Source organism: Arvicola amphibius, chromosome 10 (genome assembly GCF_903992535.2).
Source record: "Arvicola amphibius chromosome 10, mArvAmp1.2, whole genome shotgun sequence".
Taxonomy (NCBI): domain Eukaryota; kingdom Metazoa; phylum Chordata; class Mammalia; order Rodentia; family Cricetidae; genus Arvicola; species Arvicola amphibius.
The window spans coordinates 74,908,321-74,926,661 of NC_052056.1; the positions used below are offsets into that span (position 1 = coordinate 74,908,321).

Here is an 18,341-nt window from a genome sequence, read left to right on the forward strand (position 1 = left end):
ACTGAACATGTAGGTATATAAACTGGAGTCACTTCAGAGACAAAAAAAGCAAAAAGGGACCATTGCCATGACAGGGTTGTGGAGGAACAATACAGGAAGAATGGCAAGTGATAAGTGATCTAATTTTGGAAATGAGGAAATGGGAAAATATGAAGGAAGGGAGATGTGTGTGTGTGTGTGTGTGTGTGTGTTTGTGTTTGTGTGTGTGTGTGTGTGTGTGTGTGTGTATGAAAATGAGGGTAAAATAGCCATAAAGATGGCAGGAAAATGATTTTTATTTAATTTTTCTTCCATTTTACATTTCAGTCCAAGTTCCCCTCCCTTACCTTCTGAATCCCCACTTTCCCCCTTGCCACCTGCATCCACTCCTAAAAGGGGATAAGGTTTCCTTTTGGGAGTTACCAAAGTCTGAATACCAAGTTGAGGCAGGATCAACTTACTCCCCCACTGAATCAGGCTGGGCAATGTAATCCAATATAGGAAATGGGCACCAAAATGCCAGTTCATGCACCCGGGATAAGTTCTGGTACCACTGACAGGACACCCCTGCCCCCAGAACAGATTAAACCACAATACCAGTGTCACATTCAAAAGGCATAGTTTGATTCCCCAGGAGTCAGTCCAGAGTCCGTGACCTACCACTAACACCCATCAACTGTTTCTGTGGGTGTACTGAACTCCAGGAGCTCAGCCCAGTGCTTGGTTGTGGAACCCTGCATCTTCTTGGATCAGTTAGTTAATATAGATTCTATGATGAGAGTTAGAGTGGTCACTAATCCAATTATAAGGAAAGGTTTCTTCAGGCATCCTTCCCACTATTGCTAGGAGCCTTAGCTGGAGTCATCCTTGTGGATCCTTAGGAGTTTCTCTAGCACCAGATTTCTCTCTTGCCCTGTATCACAGCTCCCTTGATCATGACATCTCTTTCATTGCTCTCCCTCTCTATCACTCCCACAACTTGATCATCTTGCTCTCTCATGTTCCCATCCCCTATTTTCTGCCTTTGACCCCAGCCTAGTTTACCAGAAGATCTTAACTATTTCCCCTTCCTGGATCCTCTATTTGTTTCCATCTTAGGGTCCTCCTTTTTAAACTAGCTTCTCTAGAGCTGTGGATTGCAGCTTGGTCTTTTGCTTTACCTCTGATATACATTTATGAGTGAGTACATACCACGTTTGTCTTTCTAGGTCTGAGTTACCTCACTCGGGATGTTTTTTTTTTTCTAGTTCCATCCATTTGCCTGCAAATTTCAAAATGTCATTGATTTTTACCACCAATTAATATTCCATTGTGTGAATGTTCCACATTTTTTAATCCATACTTTGGTTGAGGGACTTCTAGGTTGTTTCCAGTTTCTGGCTATTACCAATAATGCCACTATGAACAAATGCTCTTGTGTTATGAGTGTGCTTTCTTTGGGTATATGCCCACGAGTGGTACTACTGGACCTCGAGGTAGATTAATTCCCAATTTTCTGAGAAACTGACATACTGATTTTCACAGTTTACAAGTTTGCACACCCACCAGTGATGGAGAAGTGTTCTCCTTTCTCCACATCCTCTCCAGCATAAATATCATCTATGTTTTTATTCTTTGTCATTCTGAAAGATGTAAGATGGCAGAGTTGTTTTGATTTGAATTTCCCTGATGGCTAAGAATGTTAACCAATTTCTTAAGTGTCTTTCAGCATTTTGAGATTCTTTTGTTGAGAATTCTCTTCTTAGTTCTATATCCTACCTTTTAAGTGGATTACTTGGTTCTTTAATGTCTAGCCTCTTGAGTTCATATATTTTTTTGGAGATTAGTCCTCTGTCTTAATGAACTAAACTATTTACAATCTATTAAAAATACCCATGTAAAATTAAATCATTGCATAAATAAACATATGTAGTTTACATGACTTTTTCCTATCTGACCTGGCAATGCTACCACAAAGATCCAAAAACCATTTAATAAAATCTCCAATTCCAGCAAAAGAAGCTCTACATTATATCATTGGTGACAGTCATCCAAGAGACTCACAAAACATTATTTGATATTGCCATTGCCCTTGCTTGCCCAGCAGAGGTGGAAGTAAGACTTTATTGCTGAGGAAATCATGCACTCAAGCAGGGTTCAGAAGTCCCTAAGATTGAACTGATGTGAAAGACTCATCCTTGCAAATTAGCTATTTGCTGCTAGAAGGTACCTTACAAACTTCCAAAGGATGGAAACAATCAATAGTTCTATACAAGTATTACACCTGTGAATGATAATAATGACCAATATGTCACAATAACTCTAGAGTAAAGCAGTGGCATATATACTTCGGAGATATGCATTAAACAAGAAGGAAATCATTCCTGATACAGAAAACTTAGCCACCTCCCCAGGCCTAAAGAAATAATGGATCTTGGAGGAGAAACTGGAAATATACTCTACTAAGCAAGCATTATCCCTATCCTTTTCATAAATATTGGTTCTTATATCTACAGATAAGTGTAATTCTTGCTTCTCATCATGGAAACCCCACTTTGCCACACACATGGATACCATTAGAGAATACCACAATCAATCAAAATATAGAGTTGTCAATCTCAGTTCCAACTGAACAACTACAAAACATTCTTGCAGCTAAGGGTCAGAGATCATTGTGGAAAATGGGGTAGAAATATTTTAAGAGTCATATAAATGGGGAGTTTGTTGGGATGATGTGTCTCCTAAGAATGTCAGAAGCTACACCTCTAAATTCTAACCAACATAGTTGCCTAAGTAAGACATGACCAAGGACAGCACCAATAAATATATTAACATGCATAGGGCCTCAACCCTACACAAAGAACTATGGGTGGATAAAGTACTCTTCTCTAGGGAAGAGCACATCAATTGCTTATTCAATACCAAGAGTCAGGCCTGACACATACAAGTAACACCATACAGATTGATCAGGTAGTATCCCTGTATTTCTGAATATAGGTATATATAAACATACATATATGTATTTTAAAACCATTTATAAGAGGCTATGAATTTGAAAATAGCACAAGTAGGGTATAAGGGCAGATTTTGTGGGAGCAAATGGAATAAGAAATGGTGTGAATAGATTAAAATCTCAAAAAATAAAGCAAATACTTTTTAAAAAAATAGAATAATAAAAATGCCCCAAAGAGAGTAAAAGGAGACTCCATAGTAATTTTTAAATTTTCCATAAAGTAGAAAAGGAACATTACTAAATACATTCTATGAAATGAGTAATATCTTTATATTAAATATAGGTAAATATACTACAGAAAAAGAAAACTATAAACAAATACCTTTAATGAACATAAATGAAAATACTTTTAACAAAATCTGTGGGTACTGGCTAGTTTTATGTCAATCTGACACAATCTAGAGTCACTTGAGATGGTGAACACTTAATTAAGAAAATGTTTCCATAAGACTGCCTATAAGCAAACTTATAGAGCATATTATATTTAGTAATTACTTTGGGAGGGGCCAGCCCATTGAGTGTTGGACTAGCCCATTGTAGATGGGGCTACCTCTTGACAAGTTTTTCTGGGTTCTATAAGAAAGTAGACTGTGGTGGTGCTGCACACCTTTAATCCCAGCACTCAGGAGGCAGAGGCAGGTGGATCTCTGTGAGTTCAAGGCTAGCCTGGTCTACAAGAGCTAGTTCCAGGACAGGTTGCAAAGCTACAGAGAAACCCTGCTTTGAGAAAAAGAAGGAGAAGGAGGAGGAGGAGGAGGAGGAGGAGGAGGAGGAGGAGAAGGAGGAGGAGGAGGAGGAGGAGGAGGAGGAGGAGAAAAAGAAAGTAGACTGAGCAAGACATGAAGAGCAAATCAGGAAGCAGTAATTCTTCATGATCTTTTGCATCAGCTCCTGGTTCCAGGTTCCTGGCCTTTTTGGATATCCTGTGCTGACTTACTTCATTGGTAAAGAATGATTTTAGTGCAAAAGCCAAACGACACTTTTCCTCTCTAACGTGCTTATGACCATGGTGTTTCATCATAGGAACAGTATCTACAATTATGTAAACTTACAAAACAAATTCTGACATCCGTTAAACATATGAAAGAGTGATCTTTATCTAATAGAGGCAAGGTTGGTACAGCAAACATAGATCAATAAAAGAAGTACACCATGTATGTTAACTCTAGAACAGAAGCTAAATAATTATTTAAGTCTGATACTGTGTACTGGCTAACATTACTTTTGCTGTGTTAAGACACCATGACCAAAACGATTTGGGGAGGAAAGTGAATATTCAGCTTATGGTTCCACATTATAGCCTATCATCAAATGAAGTCAGAACAGGAGCTCAAACAGGGCAGGAACCTGGAGGAGCTACTAATGCAGAGGCCACTGGCTTGCTCTTCCTGACTTTCTTAGCCTACTTTCTTATACAATTGAGGACCACCAGTCCAGGGATGGCAACATGTACAAGGGGCTTGGGCCACTCCCATTGATCACTAATTAAGAAAATGCCCTATACTTTACCTACAGACTGATCCTATGGGACATTATCTATGTGAGGTTCCCTCCTCTCAGATGACTTTAGTTGGTGTCAAGTTGCCTTAAAACTATCCAGCACATACTAAGGTATTTGACAATGTTCAACATGCCTCATGATAAAAGTTCTGAAGACTTTAGAAATTTATAAGACTCACCTCAAAATAATAAAGGCTATATTCAACAAACTTATAGCTGGCATTGTATTAAATGGAGACAAAATGAGAATTGACCCTAAAATGAGGAATGAGGCAAAGATGCCCACTCTCTTCTCTACAATTGATACAGTTCACAAAGTCTTATCTACTGCAGTGAGACAAGAGAAAGACATAAATGCATAACAAAAAGCTTCCCCACTCTCCAGATCCTGATATCCAGAACACATTCCATGGTCCTCCCCACACATTTAACATCAACACATTGCTAGGTCCTGCCTCTAACCCCATTGGAATTCTACTGCTTGGTTCCAGCTTACACTAGTTGGATGATAGGGTAAGTGACATACCAGCCAGCTGAACTGTACTCTGTCCCCAATTCTGCTCTCCCAAGACTCATTCTGGCACCCAAGTCCTACAGCTTCATCATCCCTGCCAAGGTCAAAATTTCACCCCAATTTCAGAAGACTTCATTGGCTCAGAAATTGCCCATACCAGGGCAAAGAACCGGTAAGCAACCTCCCTCCCAACCTTCCTCTCTCATTCCCTGATGCTTATGCCCAGCATGCAATCCTCCACCTCTAATATCAGCACCAACCCCACTGCTGCACTTAGCCACCAACTAAGACAGAATTCCACTGTTGTGCAGTCCAGTGCAATCTGAATAGCAGACTTTATAGACTCACTCCACACCAACTGCAGTTATACAAAAGGGGCCAGAACTGTCAAAAGAACACAGACTCTGTGCTGCTTCACAGGCCAAGCTAACCATCAGAAGGTTATTACCCAATTAGGACAGAGACTCCTTATTAGATCAGAGGCCACAGTAGTTTCTAGAAGTCTAGGTTACTAAGACTATAAGAAAAAAGGAACAAGAAACCAAAGAACAAAGCACCCATACTACAAAGGCAAACTCAGAAATCAGGACTTAGACCTGAAATTATCCAAAACAAGATGCCTAAATGCCAGTGTCAGAATACAATCAACAACAGCCAGGATAAAAAGGTACCACCAGACCCCAGCTAACATATGACACAAAAAGACTGGAATATTTTTATCACAGCTGAACCACAAAAAAATGAAACAAATCAACTGTACTAAGATGATAGAGGTCCTTAAAGAAGAAATGAAAAACTTCCATAAAGAAACTGAGGAAACAATAGCAAAAATGGGGATAAATAAAGACGAAAAATAACAAGAGAAAAACTAAGAGGTTAAGGAAACTCTTCAAGATCTGAAAATAGAAATAAAGGGAATGAAGAAAACACAAAGTGAGGAAATTCTAGAAATGGACAAACAGGAACTACAGATACAATCACCAGCAACAGAATTCAAGAGTTGGAAAGAGAATCTCAGACATTGAAGATGCAAGAAAAGAAAGAGATTGATTAGTAAAAGAAAATGCAAAATCAAAAAATCCTTAATACAGAACACCCTGACATTCAGGGAGATTATAAAACAACCAAACATAAGAATAATAGAAATGGAAGAAGAAGAATCTCAAGTCAAAAACTCATAGAATATTAACAAAATCATTGATGAAAAAAATTCTAACTTATAAAAACCCCTGCCTATATGGTACAAGAGTTTACAGAATACCAAATAGATTGGATAAGAAAAGAAAATGCCTATCTCACATAAAAATTAAATTAAACACATGGTGAAAAGAAAAAAAAAACTATTAAAAACTACACTGGAAAAAACAAGGCTAAGTAACATATAAAGTCAGATCTATTAGAATAGGCCCAAATCAGAAGGACCTGGATTGATTTCTTGCATATTCTAAGAGATGATGGATGCTAGCCCAGACTACTGTACCTAACAGAAGTGTCAATCACAACAGATGGAAAACTCAAAATATTCCATGACAATGTCAAATTTAAACAATATGTAATCCCAAATACAGCCCTACAGAAGTTGTGAGAAGGGAGACTTCAATCCAAGAAAATTGGTAACATAAAAAACACATAGACAGTAGATAATCTCATACCAGCAAAACTCAAAGAAGGGACAAACACATACATACACACACACACACATACACACACACACACACACACACACAGAGAGAGAGAGATTGCTACCACTACTACTACCACCAACAAAATAACAAAATTAAAAATCACTGTTCGTTCATAATTCTCAATATCAATAGACTCAATTTGTCAATAAAAAGATACAGATTAACAGAATGGATATGAACACAGGATCCATACTTCTGCTGTACACAAGAAACACACCTCAAATTCAAAGACAGACATTACATCACAGTAAAGGGTTGTATAAAGATTTTTCAATCAAATGGATCTAATAAGAAAGCTGGTAAAGCTATCATAAATACCAAACCAAATAGTCTTCAAACCAAAATTACTCAAAGCATATGGAAAATATACTTCATAGTCATCAAAAGATGCTATCTCAATTTTGAACACATATACACTAAATAAAAGGGCACCTATATTTGTGAATGAAACATATATTGCTGTGGGACAATGGTCTTTTATACTGTCACTAGTATTATTTTAATAAAATGCTGATTAGCAAGTAGCCAGGCAAAAAGCAAGTAGATGTGGGATGACGAGAATAGGAAAATTCTGGGAAGAGAAAAGAGTCAGTCTGCAGTCATCACCCAGATGTAGAGGAAATAGATGAGAATGCCTTGCTCTTGAAATGTACCAAGCCACATGGCTAACACAGAAAAGAATTATGGGTTAATATGTAAGAATTAATTAATAAGAAGGCTGGCTACCAGGCCAACCAGTTTATGATTAATGAAGACTTCTGTGTGTTTATTTGGGACTATTTGGCATGGGACCTTGTGGGACAGAAACCCCATCAACAATGCATGATGCCCTGTGAAAGTTTGTTGAAATCCCTGAAACAGGAGCCATCTTTGTTGTGTCCTTTTCTCTATTAACACAAACAGTTCTTCTCTAAGTTGTCCACCTCCATGCTGATCCTCAACTAATGTGTTTACTTTTTCTTCATTGTCATAGTTTCAGCAGAAGGCATGTTTGCACATAATTTATTAATGCTTTACCTTTCTAATTCCATCATTTACATTAGTACCTCAGTTTACACTTAGTGTTTTCCTCACTCATCCCAAGAGGAACTCATTACCTTTATCACAGAGATGGAAAAGATTCCAGAAAGGAGGAAATATATACTATAATATTTTATAATTCAGAAAATAGAAAATTTTATGAAACTGAAAAAATGTGATAAAGAAACTGGGTGAAAAATCTATCTCTCTGAGGTAGTCATTGTTTTCATTCTGTTAGTAAAATAAATCAGAAGATAAGTAAAAGTTTACTCTATTATTTGACACATCTGTTTCACTTCTCACTGCCATTTAATATATGCTCAAATGTGATGCACGTTGTATTTAACCACTACTCAGTCTTTTTACCTGAACTTAGACAATCTATATCTATTCAGTTTTTTTGAGACAAGGTTTCTCTGCATAGGAACTTACTCTGAAGACCAGGCAAGCCTCAAACTCAAAGAAATTCATCTCCCTCTGCCTCCCCAACACTGGGATTGAAGGCTTAAGCCATACTACGCAGTGATAAAACTATTATTAATACAGTATTTGTTGGTTTTTTGTATCATTGCTAAGATTGATTTGTCACCTTTTACTATTTCAATAACAAGCCATTCAGAGCTTCACAGATGGATAACATGAAATGGAAGAACTCTATTACACTTTCATGCCTACTGAATGAAGGTTTTAACATTTACATGTACACTAGATCTTCCCTTAACAATACATTATAGATCTTGGCTAAGTCTTCTATAGAGTTGTATAATCCAGGAATTGTCCTCATTAGAAAATGACATTATTATCAGAACAGTCATTTCTTGTCAGAATAGGGACAGAAACTCTAGAAGATAAAACCTCATTCTTATTCCTTAATGAAATAAGAAAGAGGGAAATAATGGAGTTCCTTAACAGAACAACTTCTGAAACAATACCTTCACACAAGTCTTGCATTTCCCATGTGGAATTTGGCACTACAGAGTTAGTGATGTCATAATGGAGGAAAACCATGAAAATATGCAAGTGACTCATGGTCTCAGGTGGTGCTAAACGCAGCACACATGTAAGAAAGCCTTTGAAACAAATGTCAGTAGTATTGCCCTCCGAAATTCCTGTTTTCAACCATTCCTACTCCATAGATCAACACTATATGTGTAAAGAGCTCAGACATCTATATCAGAGAGGAGAAAGTAGAATCTTACACTGAACCAAGGGGGAATTATCATTAGGCAATCCCAATAGCAATACTTTTGCAGGAGACATGAAATAACAATAGTCTTTTTCACAAGTGATTTCACAGCTCGTGCTCTAGGGAGTTTTTTGTTTTACTTCCCCATGATTCTCATCACTGTGTTTATAATCACTATCATAAGACTGGCAGTAGTAGTCAGCCTCATCCTCAATCTGCAGAGCAGTGATGGTCAGCGAGGCTGAGTTGGAGGAGCTGTCAGTGGAACCAGAGAACCGATCAGGAATCCCAGATGGTCTTTTATTGTAGTCATAGATCACATTGGTGGGTGAACTTCCAAAGAGCTGCCGGAACCAGTACACATAAGTGCTTCCAATGTTACCACTTCTGTGTTTGCAGGAGATGGTGACTGTGCTCCCAAGAGGTCCAGACACAGAGTTTGGCTGAGTTAGCACAAACTGGGCACATGACCCTGTAAAAGGAAGATAATAAAAGTCAGTAAGGACAAGCATATCTCATTTACAAAAAGAATCTAAGCCAAACAATCCAAGCAACCGTTTCTCTCCCAGAATTATTTTAGTCCACTGACCTGTTAAATGATGAAGGAAGATGAGGAGTAGTGGAGTCCAAGTCATGGTGAAGACACCCAGATCCTGCTCCCTGAGTTCAATGGACTGACTAAAGCTGGGTACCCCTTTTTATTTGGGTATGTGATTATAAGTGTAGGTTGGCTCCATGCAAATACCCCTCTTTCTTGGGATGTAAAGACCCCTCCTTTTACTTCAGATTGAGTGTGATAGGGAAGTGAAAAGACTACACATGCAGAGGACAGAGGACGTGAGCGACACCAAGTGGCAGGATAGAAAAACTTGAAAGTGAAGTAAAATCAGAAACTAGATAAACATCACTCCCCAATGCAACCACATTCTTTAAATTCTAGGTCCCTTCCCCCTGACAACAGTGAGACCATTTGAGAAGTCAAATATTCCTATTTGGACTATGACTGTAAAGTAAATTATGAATTAATATAATTCTGTATATGTCAATTGAGACAGTGGATAACCCACTTTATTTTGCATAGAGAATCAATGGTTTGAGAGGCACACTTTTTTAGTAAACTCTAGAACACTAGTGATTGCAATGTTGGTCATTTCTATGTAAGAATTTATTAGTGTATTTTTGTTTAGAGTGGATTTTAGCAATGTCTGCTGTTGTGTGCTTGTTGTTCCTGTAGAGGAAGTGATTTTCATTGCTAGCAACCATGTCAGACACATCAAGACCTCCTGTAATTCCAGCACCCAGGGATCATATGCCCTCTTCTGGCCTCCTCGGGTATCCAGATATACTTGTTACCACACAACCACAAGTGCACACATGGTCAATCTATATAGATTGACTACCATCTGCTGTGCACATATTAGGTCCAATGAAACAGTGAAAATTTAGCTGCTGATACCTTCAACATGAATGGTAAGAGAATCCCGAGTTCAACAGTTGAAACTTTACAAGGTTTTAAAAAATCTATCATCAGAAAATAACATATCTAATTGTGTATGCTGAGACTGAATTGTCAGACTTGAAAATGTTTACTTTCTGAGTCTTTTTGTTTCTATACTATGTAGGTACTATTCAGGATATCATTGAATTCTTTTGTTGGTATAAATATTTATCCTGGATAATCACACCATCATGATAAAAAAGGGATATGAAATAGAGTTACCTGTTCTCTACTTCTGAAGCCAATGGTATCAAAGTGTAGGTAGCTCTTAACTTGGTCTTGACAAAAGCACTGTCTTCTCAAGATCAGCTTATCACTGTCCTCTAATGGGGATAAACTTGTGTCAATAAGAGGTATGAAGGAGCCGGGCGGTGGTGGCGCACACCTTTAATCCCAGCACTCCGGAGACAGAGGCAGGTGGATCTCTGAGTTTGAGGCCAGCCTGGTCTACAAGAGCTAGTTCCAGGACAGGCTCTAGAAACTACAGGGAAACCCTGTCTCGAAAAAAACACACACAAAAAAAGAAAAGAGGTATGAAGGGATGGAACTACATCTTCTGGGGAAGGAATTGAAATAACATTAAAGAGACATGAGTAGGCAAGAAAAGCAAAGACAGGGCTCCTTAGACTGTCTCCTCCTCCTCCTCCTCCTCCTCCTCCTCCTCCTCCTCCTCCTCCTCCTTCTTCTTCCTCAAAAAATCTCTTCAAGGGGAAACAGCTAAAATTCACAGGGTTGGTCATCAACACAAAAGCAGTCTGGGAAAAGGGACACTAGGCGGCCATGTAAATTACCCAAATAGGAATCTGTTTAACAGACTTTTAGTCTTCTCCTAATCCCAAATTGCATAATGTTGCCACTGTACCCTTTTCCACAATTTTGTCTGTTTTTCCTCATCATTCACTTCTTTGTCCATGCCAAAGGATGACCTTGGAAACTCCCTAAACAACTTCCAGCACCCCAGTTACATGCCTTGGGGTCTCTTACCTAGGATATTTGATGACTTCTTCTCAAGGTCCTTTACATGACTGAAAATCTCAGAAAAGGACTTGTAAATAGTCATGACATATGGGGATCAAAAAGTCTTTTCAAAACTAAAGGACAGTTATCAACAACTGCATGGAGGGAAATTCAGTCATCTCACACCTCTACTGAAAATGTGGAGAGTAGGGGCTTGGGCTCTGATTGAGCAGGCTGGAAGGTGATTTCAACCTTGAGAACCAGGGCAAAGGCTTGTGCTGCCACTCTTCAGTCAATAGATATGGTAAATAGGACCCACATGGACTGATAAGCTTGTGGTGAAAGTGGGACAGGAAATATTTCCCACTCAGTACACTGGGGAGGCATCCATAGTAAAGTTTTCTCTTCCTCCGATAGCTTCCTCACTCCACACAGGCTCTTGGATCCTTGACCTGTGAAAAACTAAACTGAGAGCAAGAAAGAAAATGGCAATATCCTGATTTCAGAGCTGTGGGTGGGTCTCAGCATTAAAAAAAATGCACACTAGAACCTGGATTCCATTCCTAAAAGTGCCACAGTCAGGTAGTAGAGGTAATACAAAGAACCTTCAATTCAGCATAACAGTTTTCCAGGTTCTGTTAAGAGAGGCAAAAATGGATCAGCTTGCTTGGGTCAAAGCCTGGAGATGAGGGTTATGTTGGGTAGCCCTTCCTACATGCACTTTCCACCCATCATCTCTAAATCTGAAATTCACTTTTTTCTCCTTTTTGCTTTTTGCCTCTTTTTTTAACCTCTTTAAACACTAAGTATTTTTGTTTTTGACTTTAATACATCATGGGAAACAAGATTTTTTGAACATTGAATTTTACACAGACATGTTAAGATTAGGAATTCAGTTATGTCATGGTGAATTATAAAGTCACCTCTCACTCAAAAGGGTAAATAATCAGAAAAGAATGCCCCCACTCCTTTCTAATGGAAAAGAGGATATAGCCATTCATTTTGTCTTGGTAAAATGCCCAGAGGATGCTCTGGCAAAATACAGTGGAGACAAAAAGATCTAGAGATGTTCCAGTGTATCTTCTTTTGTCTACAAGTAGGACCGTAGTCTATAAATGAGACAATCAGTTTCCACTACACTGTGTCCTTACCTATAGTATGGAGCTGTGGGAAGGCCTGCTTTTCATCCCACCTGGCTCGTGCATAGCTAACTTAGCCCCAGAAATAACAACACACAAATTGTATTCATTTAAACACTGTCTAGCCCATTAGTTTCAGCCTCTTATTAGCTAATACTCACATCTTGCTTTAACCCATATTTAGTAATGTGTGTAGCACCACAACGTGGTGGCTTACCAGGAAAGATTCAGCATGTATGACCTGAATCTTTGGTTGGCTGGCTCCATGGCATCTGTCTCAGAGAGGAGAGGCATGGCAATTGCCTAACTTCCCTTCTTCCCAGCATTCTGTTCTGTCTACTCCACCTATCTAAATCCTGCCCTATCAAAAAGCCAAGGCAGTTTCTTTATTAACCAATGAGAGTCCTCCATCAATGGTATAAAGATTGCCTTGTAGACCTCTAAGCCCTAAGAAATTTAATCAGCAGTTGAAAGTCTCTCAACAAAAAAAGCTTATGGCCAGAAGAATTTAGCACAGAATTATACCAGACATTCTAAGAAGAGCTAATAGCAATTCTACTCAAATTTTTCTACATATGATGCCACCATCACCCTGATACCAAAACCACACAAAGAATCAGCAAAGAAACAGAGTTACAGACCAATTACCCACATGAATGTTGATGCAAAATACTCAATAAAATAATCACAAACTGAATCCAAGTACACACAAGAAAGATCATTCATGTTGAACAAGTAGGCTTCATCTGAGATATGCAGGAATTTCAACATATAAAAATCTATCAATGCAATCAACCATATAATCAAACAGAAAGTAAAAAGCCACAAGATCATCTCATTAGATGACAAAGCAGCATTTGACAAAATCCAACACCTCTTTGTGATAAAAGTATTGGAGAGACCAGGTATACAAGCAACATTCTCCAACATAATGAAAGCCATATTTAGCAACCTGACAGCCAACATCAAATTAAATGGAGAGGAACTCAAAGTGCTTTTCTAAAATCAGGAACAAGACAAGGCTTTTGACATGATCCACATCTATACAATATAGTGCTCAAGGTTCTAGCTAGTGCAATATGACAAATAAAAGACATCACGAGAATATTTGGACAAGAAGAATCAAAAACTATTATCTGCAAATGGTATGGTAATATACACAAGTGACCCCAAAAATTCTACCAAGGAACTCCTACAGATAATAAATGATATTTTGAAGTGGTTAGTCACAAGATTAACTCAAATCTCAGTAGACCTCATTATACAAATAATAAACAAGCTGAGAAAAAAATCAGAAAAAAAACAACTTTTGCAATTGCTACAAATATTATAAAATATCTTGGTGTAACACTAACAAAGCAAGTGAAAGACATATTTGACAAGAACTTTAGTCTTTGAAGAAAACAACTGAAGAAGTGATCAGAAAATTGAAAGATCCCCCATACTTATTGATCAGCAGGTTTAGCGTAGTAAAACCTCACCAAAAGATTCACTGCAATTGCTCTTTAAATTCCAACACAAGCTTTTTGTCTTCAAGGTCCTTGGAACCCAGCAAGAAACCCTGCTCCAGTGCTGGGGGTATCAGGAGAGAAAGAGATGGGCAGGCACCAATGCAAGAATTCTTCCAACATTCTGAAAAGCAACATAACACCAAAATCCAGTGCATATGAAATAAGAAGACTTGAACAACCTAACACAGAAGAAGTAGAAGAAATGGACTTTAAACATAACATTATGAAAATGATGGCAATCCTAAAACAGGAAGTGAAAAACTCCCTTAAAGAAATAGAAGAGAGCCGGGCGGTGGTGGCGCATGCCTTTAATGCCAGCACTCGGGAGGCAGAGGCAGGCGGATCTCTGTGAGTTCGAGGCCAGCCTGGTCTACAAGAGCTAGCTCCAGGACAGGCTCTAAAGCTGCAGAGAAACCCTGTCTCGAAGAAAAAAAAAAGAAATAGAAGAGAAAACAAAAAGTTAGCAAAAAAATAATAAATCCCTCAAAGATACACAAGGAAACCAAGAAAAAGCAATCAAACAGGTAAAGGAAACAGTTCAAGACTTGAAGACCAAAATGGAGGTAATAAAGAAAACACAAATGAAGGGATGGCTGGATAAGAAAAATCTGGATAAGTGAACAAGAACTACAGAGACAGGCATAACCAACAGAATACAAGAGATGGAAGAAAGAATCTCAGGCGCTGAAGATACTACAGAGGAAATAGACTCATAGATTAAAGAAAACAGCAAATCCAACAAATTCTTAACACAAAACATCCAGGAAATATGGGACACCATGAAAAGATCAAACCTAAGAATAATAGGGGTAGAAGAAGGAGAATTCCAGCTCAAAGGCCCAGAATATATATTCAACAAAATTATAGAAGAAAACTTTCCCAACCTAAAGAAGGATATTCTTATGAAGGTACAAGAAACTTACAGGACACCAAATAGACTGGATTAGTTAGTTCCTTGGGCAGCTGAGGAGAGGGAGCCTGAAAAGGCCAGTTCCTATAGCCATACTGATGAATTTCTTGCATATCACCATAGAACCTCCACCTGGCGATAGATGAAGAAAATGACAGAGCCCCACATTGGAGGACTGGACTGAGCTCCCAAGGTCCTGATGAGGAGCAGGAGAGAGAACATGAGAAAGAAAGTCAGGACCGTGAGGGAACCTCCACCTGGCGATAGATGAAGAAAATGACTGAGCCCCACATTGGAGCACTGGACTGAGCTCCCAAGGTCCTGATGAGGAGCAGAAGGAGAGAGAACATGAGAAAGAAAGTCAGGAACGTGAGGGGTGCATTCACTCATGGAGACGGTGGGACAGAACTAATGGGAGATCACCAACTCCAGTTGGAATGGGACTGATGGATCATGCGACCAAACCCGTCTCTCTGAATGTGGCCAACAGTGGGGGCTGACTGAGAAGCAAAGGACAATGGCGCTGGGCTCTGATTCTTCTGCATGGACGGGCTCTGTGGGAGCCTTCTCAGCTTGGTCGATCACCTTCCTGGACCTGGGGGGAGTTGGGAGGACCTTGGTCTTAACATAGAATAGGGAACCCTGATGGCTCCTTGGCCTTGAGAGGGAGGGAGGGGAGGTATGGGTGGAGGGGAGAGGAGGGAAGGGGAGAAGGAGGGGAGGGAAGGGGGAGAAGGAGGGGAGGGAAGGGGGAGAAGGAGGGGAGGAGATGGAAAATTTTAAATATAATAAAGATTTAAAAAAAAGAAATAAAAAAAGAAAACTTTGAAAAAAAAATCCCCTTGCCAATAATAATCCAAGCACGAAACATACAGAATAAAGAAAGAATATTAAGAGCTGCAAAGGAAAAACAGTCAAGTAACATATAAAGGTAAACCTATCAAAATTACAACTGACTTCTCAATGAAAACCATGAAAGCCAGAAGATCTTGGATTGATGTGCTGCCAATACTAAGAGACCATGGATGCAAGCCCAGACTACTGTACCCAGCAAAGCTTTCTTCCACCATAGGTGGAGAAAACAAGATATTACATGACAAAAACAAAAGCAGATTAAAACAATACATACCACAAACCCATCCTTACAGAAAGTACTAGAAGGAAATTCTCAACCCAAGGAAGCCAACAACACCCACAATAGAACAGACATCTGACAACCCTCCACCAACACAACTTAAAGAAGGGAAATACACTAAAACTACCACCAAAAAAATAACTGGAGTTAAAAACCACTGGTCATTAATATCGCTTAATATCAGTGGACTCAACTCACCTATAAAAACGCACAGGTTAAGAGAATGTATATGAAAACAGGATCAAACATTCTGCTGTTTACAAGAAACACACCTCAACCTCAAAGGCAGATACTACCTCAGGGTAAAGGATTGGGAAAAGATTTTCCAATGAAACAGACCTAAGAAACAAGTGTGTGTAGCTATACAAATATCTAACAAAACTGATTTCAAACTAAAATCAATCAGAAGAGATGGAGAAGGACACTTTATATTCATAACAGGAACAATCAATCAAGATGAACTCTCAATTCTGAATATCTATGCCCCTAATATAAAAGCACCCACATACGTAAAAGAAACATTACTAGAACTCAAATTACACATGAAACATCACACACTAATAGTAGAAGATTTCAACACTCCTCTCTCACCAATGGACAGGTCAACCAGACAGAAACTTAACAGAGAAATGAGAGAACTAACTAATGTAATGAATCAAATGAACTTAACAGACATCTATAGAACATTCCACCCAAACAGGAACGAATATACCTATTTCTCAGCATCTCATGGAACTTTCTCAAAAATTGATCACATACTCGGTAACAAAGCAAACATCCACAGATACAAAAATAATTGGAGTAACCACCTGTGTCTTATTAGATCACCATGGAGTTAAAATTAGAATTTAACAACAATTCCACACCCAGAAAGCCTATAAACTCATGGAAACTGGACAGTCAACTACTCAACCACCCCTGCGTCAAGGAAGAAATAAAAAAAGAAATTAAAGTCTTCTTTGAATTCAACGAAAATGAAGACACAGCATACCCAAACCTATGTGACATTATGAAAGCAGTCCTAAGAGGAAGTTCATAGTACTAAGTGCCCACATAAAGAAAATTGAGAAACTTCACATTAGCAACTTAACAGCACACCTGAAGCTCTAGAAAAAAAGCAGACTCACTCAAGAGCAGTAGAAGACTGGAAATAATCAAACTGAGGGCTGAAATCAACAAAATAGAAACACAGAAAAAGAATCAAAGAAATACAGAGCTGGTTCTTTGAGAAAATCAAGAAGATTCACAAACTCCTATCCAAACTAATCAAAAGGCAAAGAGAGAAACACTCAAATTAACAAGATCAGAAACAACAGGAGTAAGATGGTATCTCAAAGTTGTTTTGATTTGCATTTTCCTGATCACGAAGGAGGTGGAACATGCCCTTAAGTGTCTTTTGGCCATTTGAACTTCATCTGCTGAGAATTCTCTTTTCAGTTCAGTACCCCATTTTTAATTGGTTTAATTAGAATTTTCATGTCCAGTTTCTTGAGTTCGTTATATATTTTGGAGATCAGACCTTTGTCTGATTCGGGGTTGGTGAAGATATTCTCCCTTTCAGTAGTATGTCTTTTTGTCTTTTTTTTTTTACAGTGGTTTTGCATATATTTTATTTTATATATATATATATTTAAAAATTTCCATCTACTTCCCTCCTCCTCCCCCCTACCTCCCCTCCTCCTCCCCCTTCCCTCCCCTCCTTCTCCCCTTCCCTCCCCTCCCCTTCACCCATACCTCCCCTCCCTCCCTCTCAAGGCCAAGGAGCCATCAGGGTTCCCCATTCTATGCTAAGACCAGGGTCCTCCCAACTCCCCCCAGGTCCAGGAAGGTGATCGACCAAGCTGAGAAGGCTCCCACAGAGCCCGTCCATGCAGAAGAATCAGAGCCCAGAGCCATTGTCCTTTGCTTCTCAGTCAGCCCCCACTGTTGGCCACATTCAGAGAGACGGGTTTGGTCGCATGATCCATCAGTCCCATTCCAACTGGAGTTGGTGATCTCCCATTAGTTCTGTCCCACCGTCTCCATGAGTGAACGCACCCCTCTCGTTCCTGACTTTCTCCCTCATGTTCTCGCTCCTTCTGCTCCTCATCAGGACCTTGGGAGCTCAGTCCAGTGCTCCAATGTGGGGCTCAGTCACCTTCCCCATCTGTCGCCAGCTGGAGGTTCCCTCATGGTCCTGACTTTCTTTCTCATGTTCTCTCTCCTTCTGCTCCTCATCAGGACCTTGGGAGCTCAGTCCGGTGCTCCAATGTGGGGCTCTGTCATTTTCTTCATCTATCGTCAGGTGGAGGTTCTATGGTGATATGCAAGAAATT

The 18,341-nt window shown here is 39.2% G+C and overlaps 1 protein-coding gene across 1 annotated transcript in view; it reads right to left on the bottom strand.

Annotated features, from left to right (window-relative positions):
* LOC119824576 (immunoglobulin lambda-1 light chain-like) overlaps nt 1–9,514 on the bottom strand; it is a 432,885-nt gene extending 423,371 nt beyond the window's left edge. Inside the window, exons 1-2 of the mRNA XM_038344783.1 lie at nt 9,466–9,514; nt 9,052–9,348 (exon numbers count right to left, since the gene is read on the bottom strand). Coding sequence (XP_038200711.1) covers nt 9,052–9,348; nt 9,466–9,511 — 343 coding nt within the window. The 5' untranslated portion in view covers nt 9,512–9,514. The remainder of the gene's footprint in view (nt 1–9,051; nt 9,349–9,465) is intronic.
* Nucleotides 9,515–18,341: the final 8,827 nt, after the last annotated feature.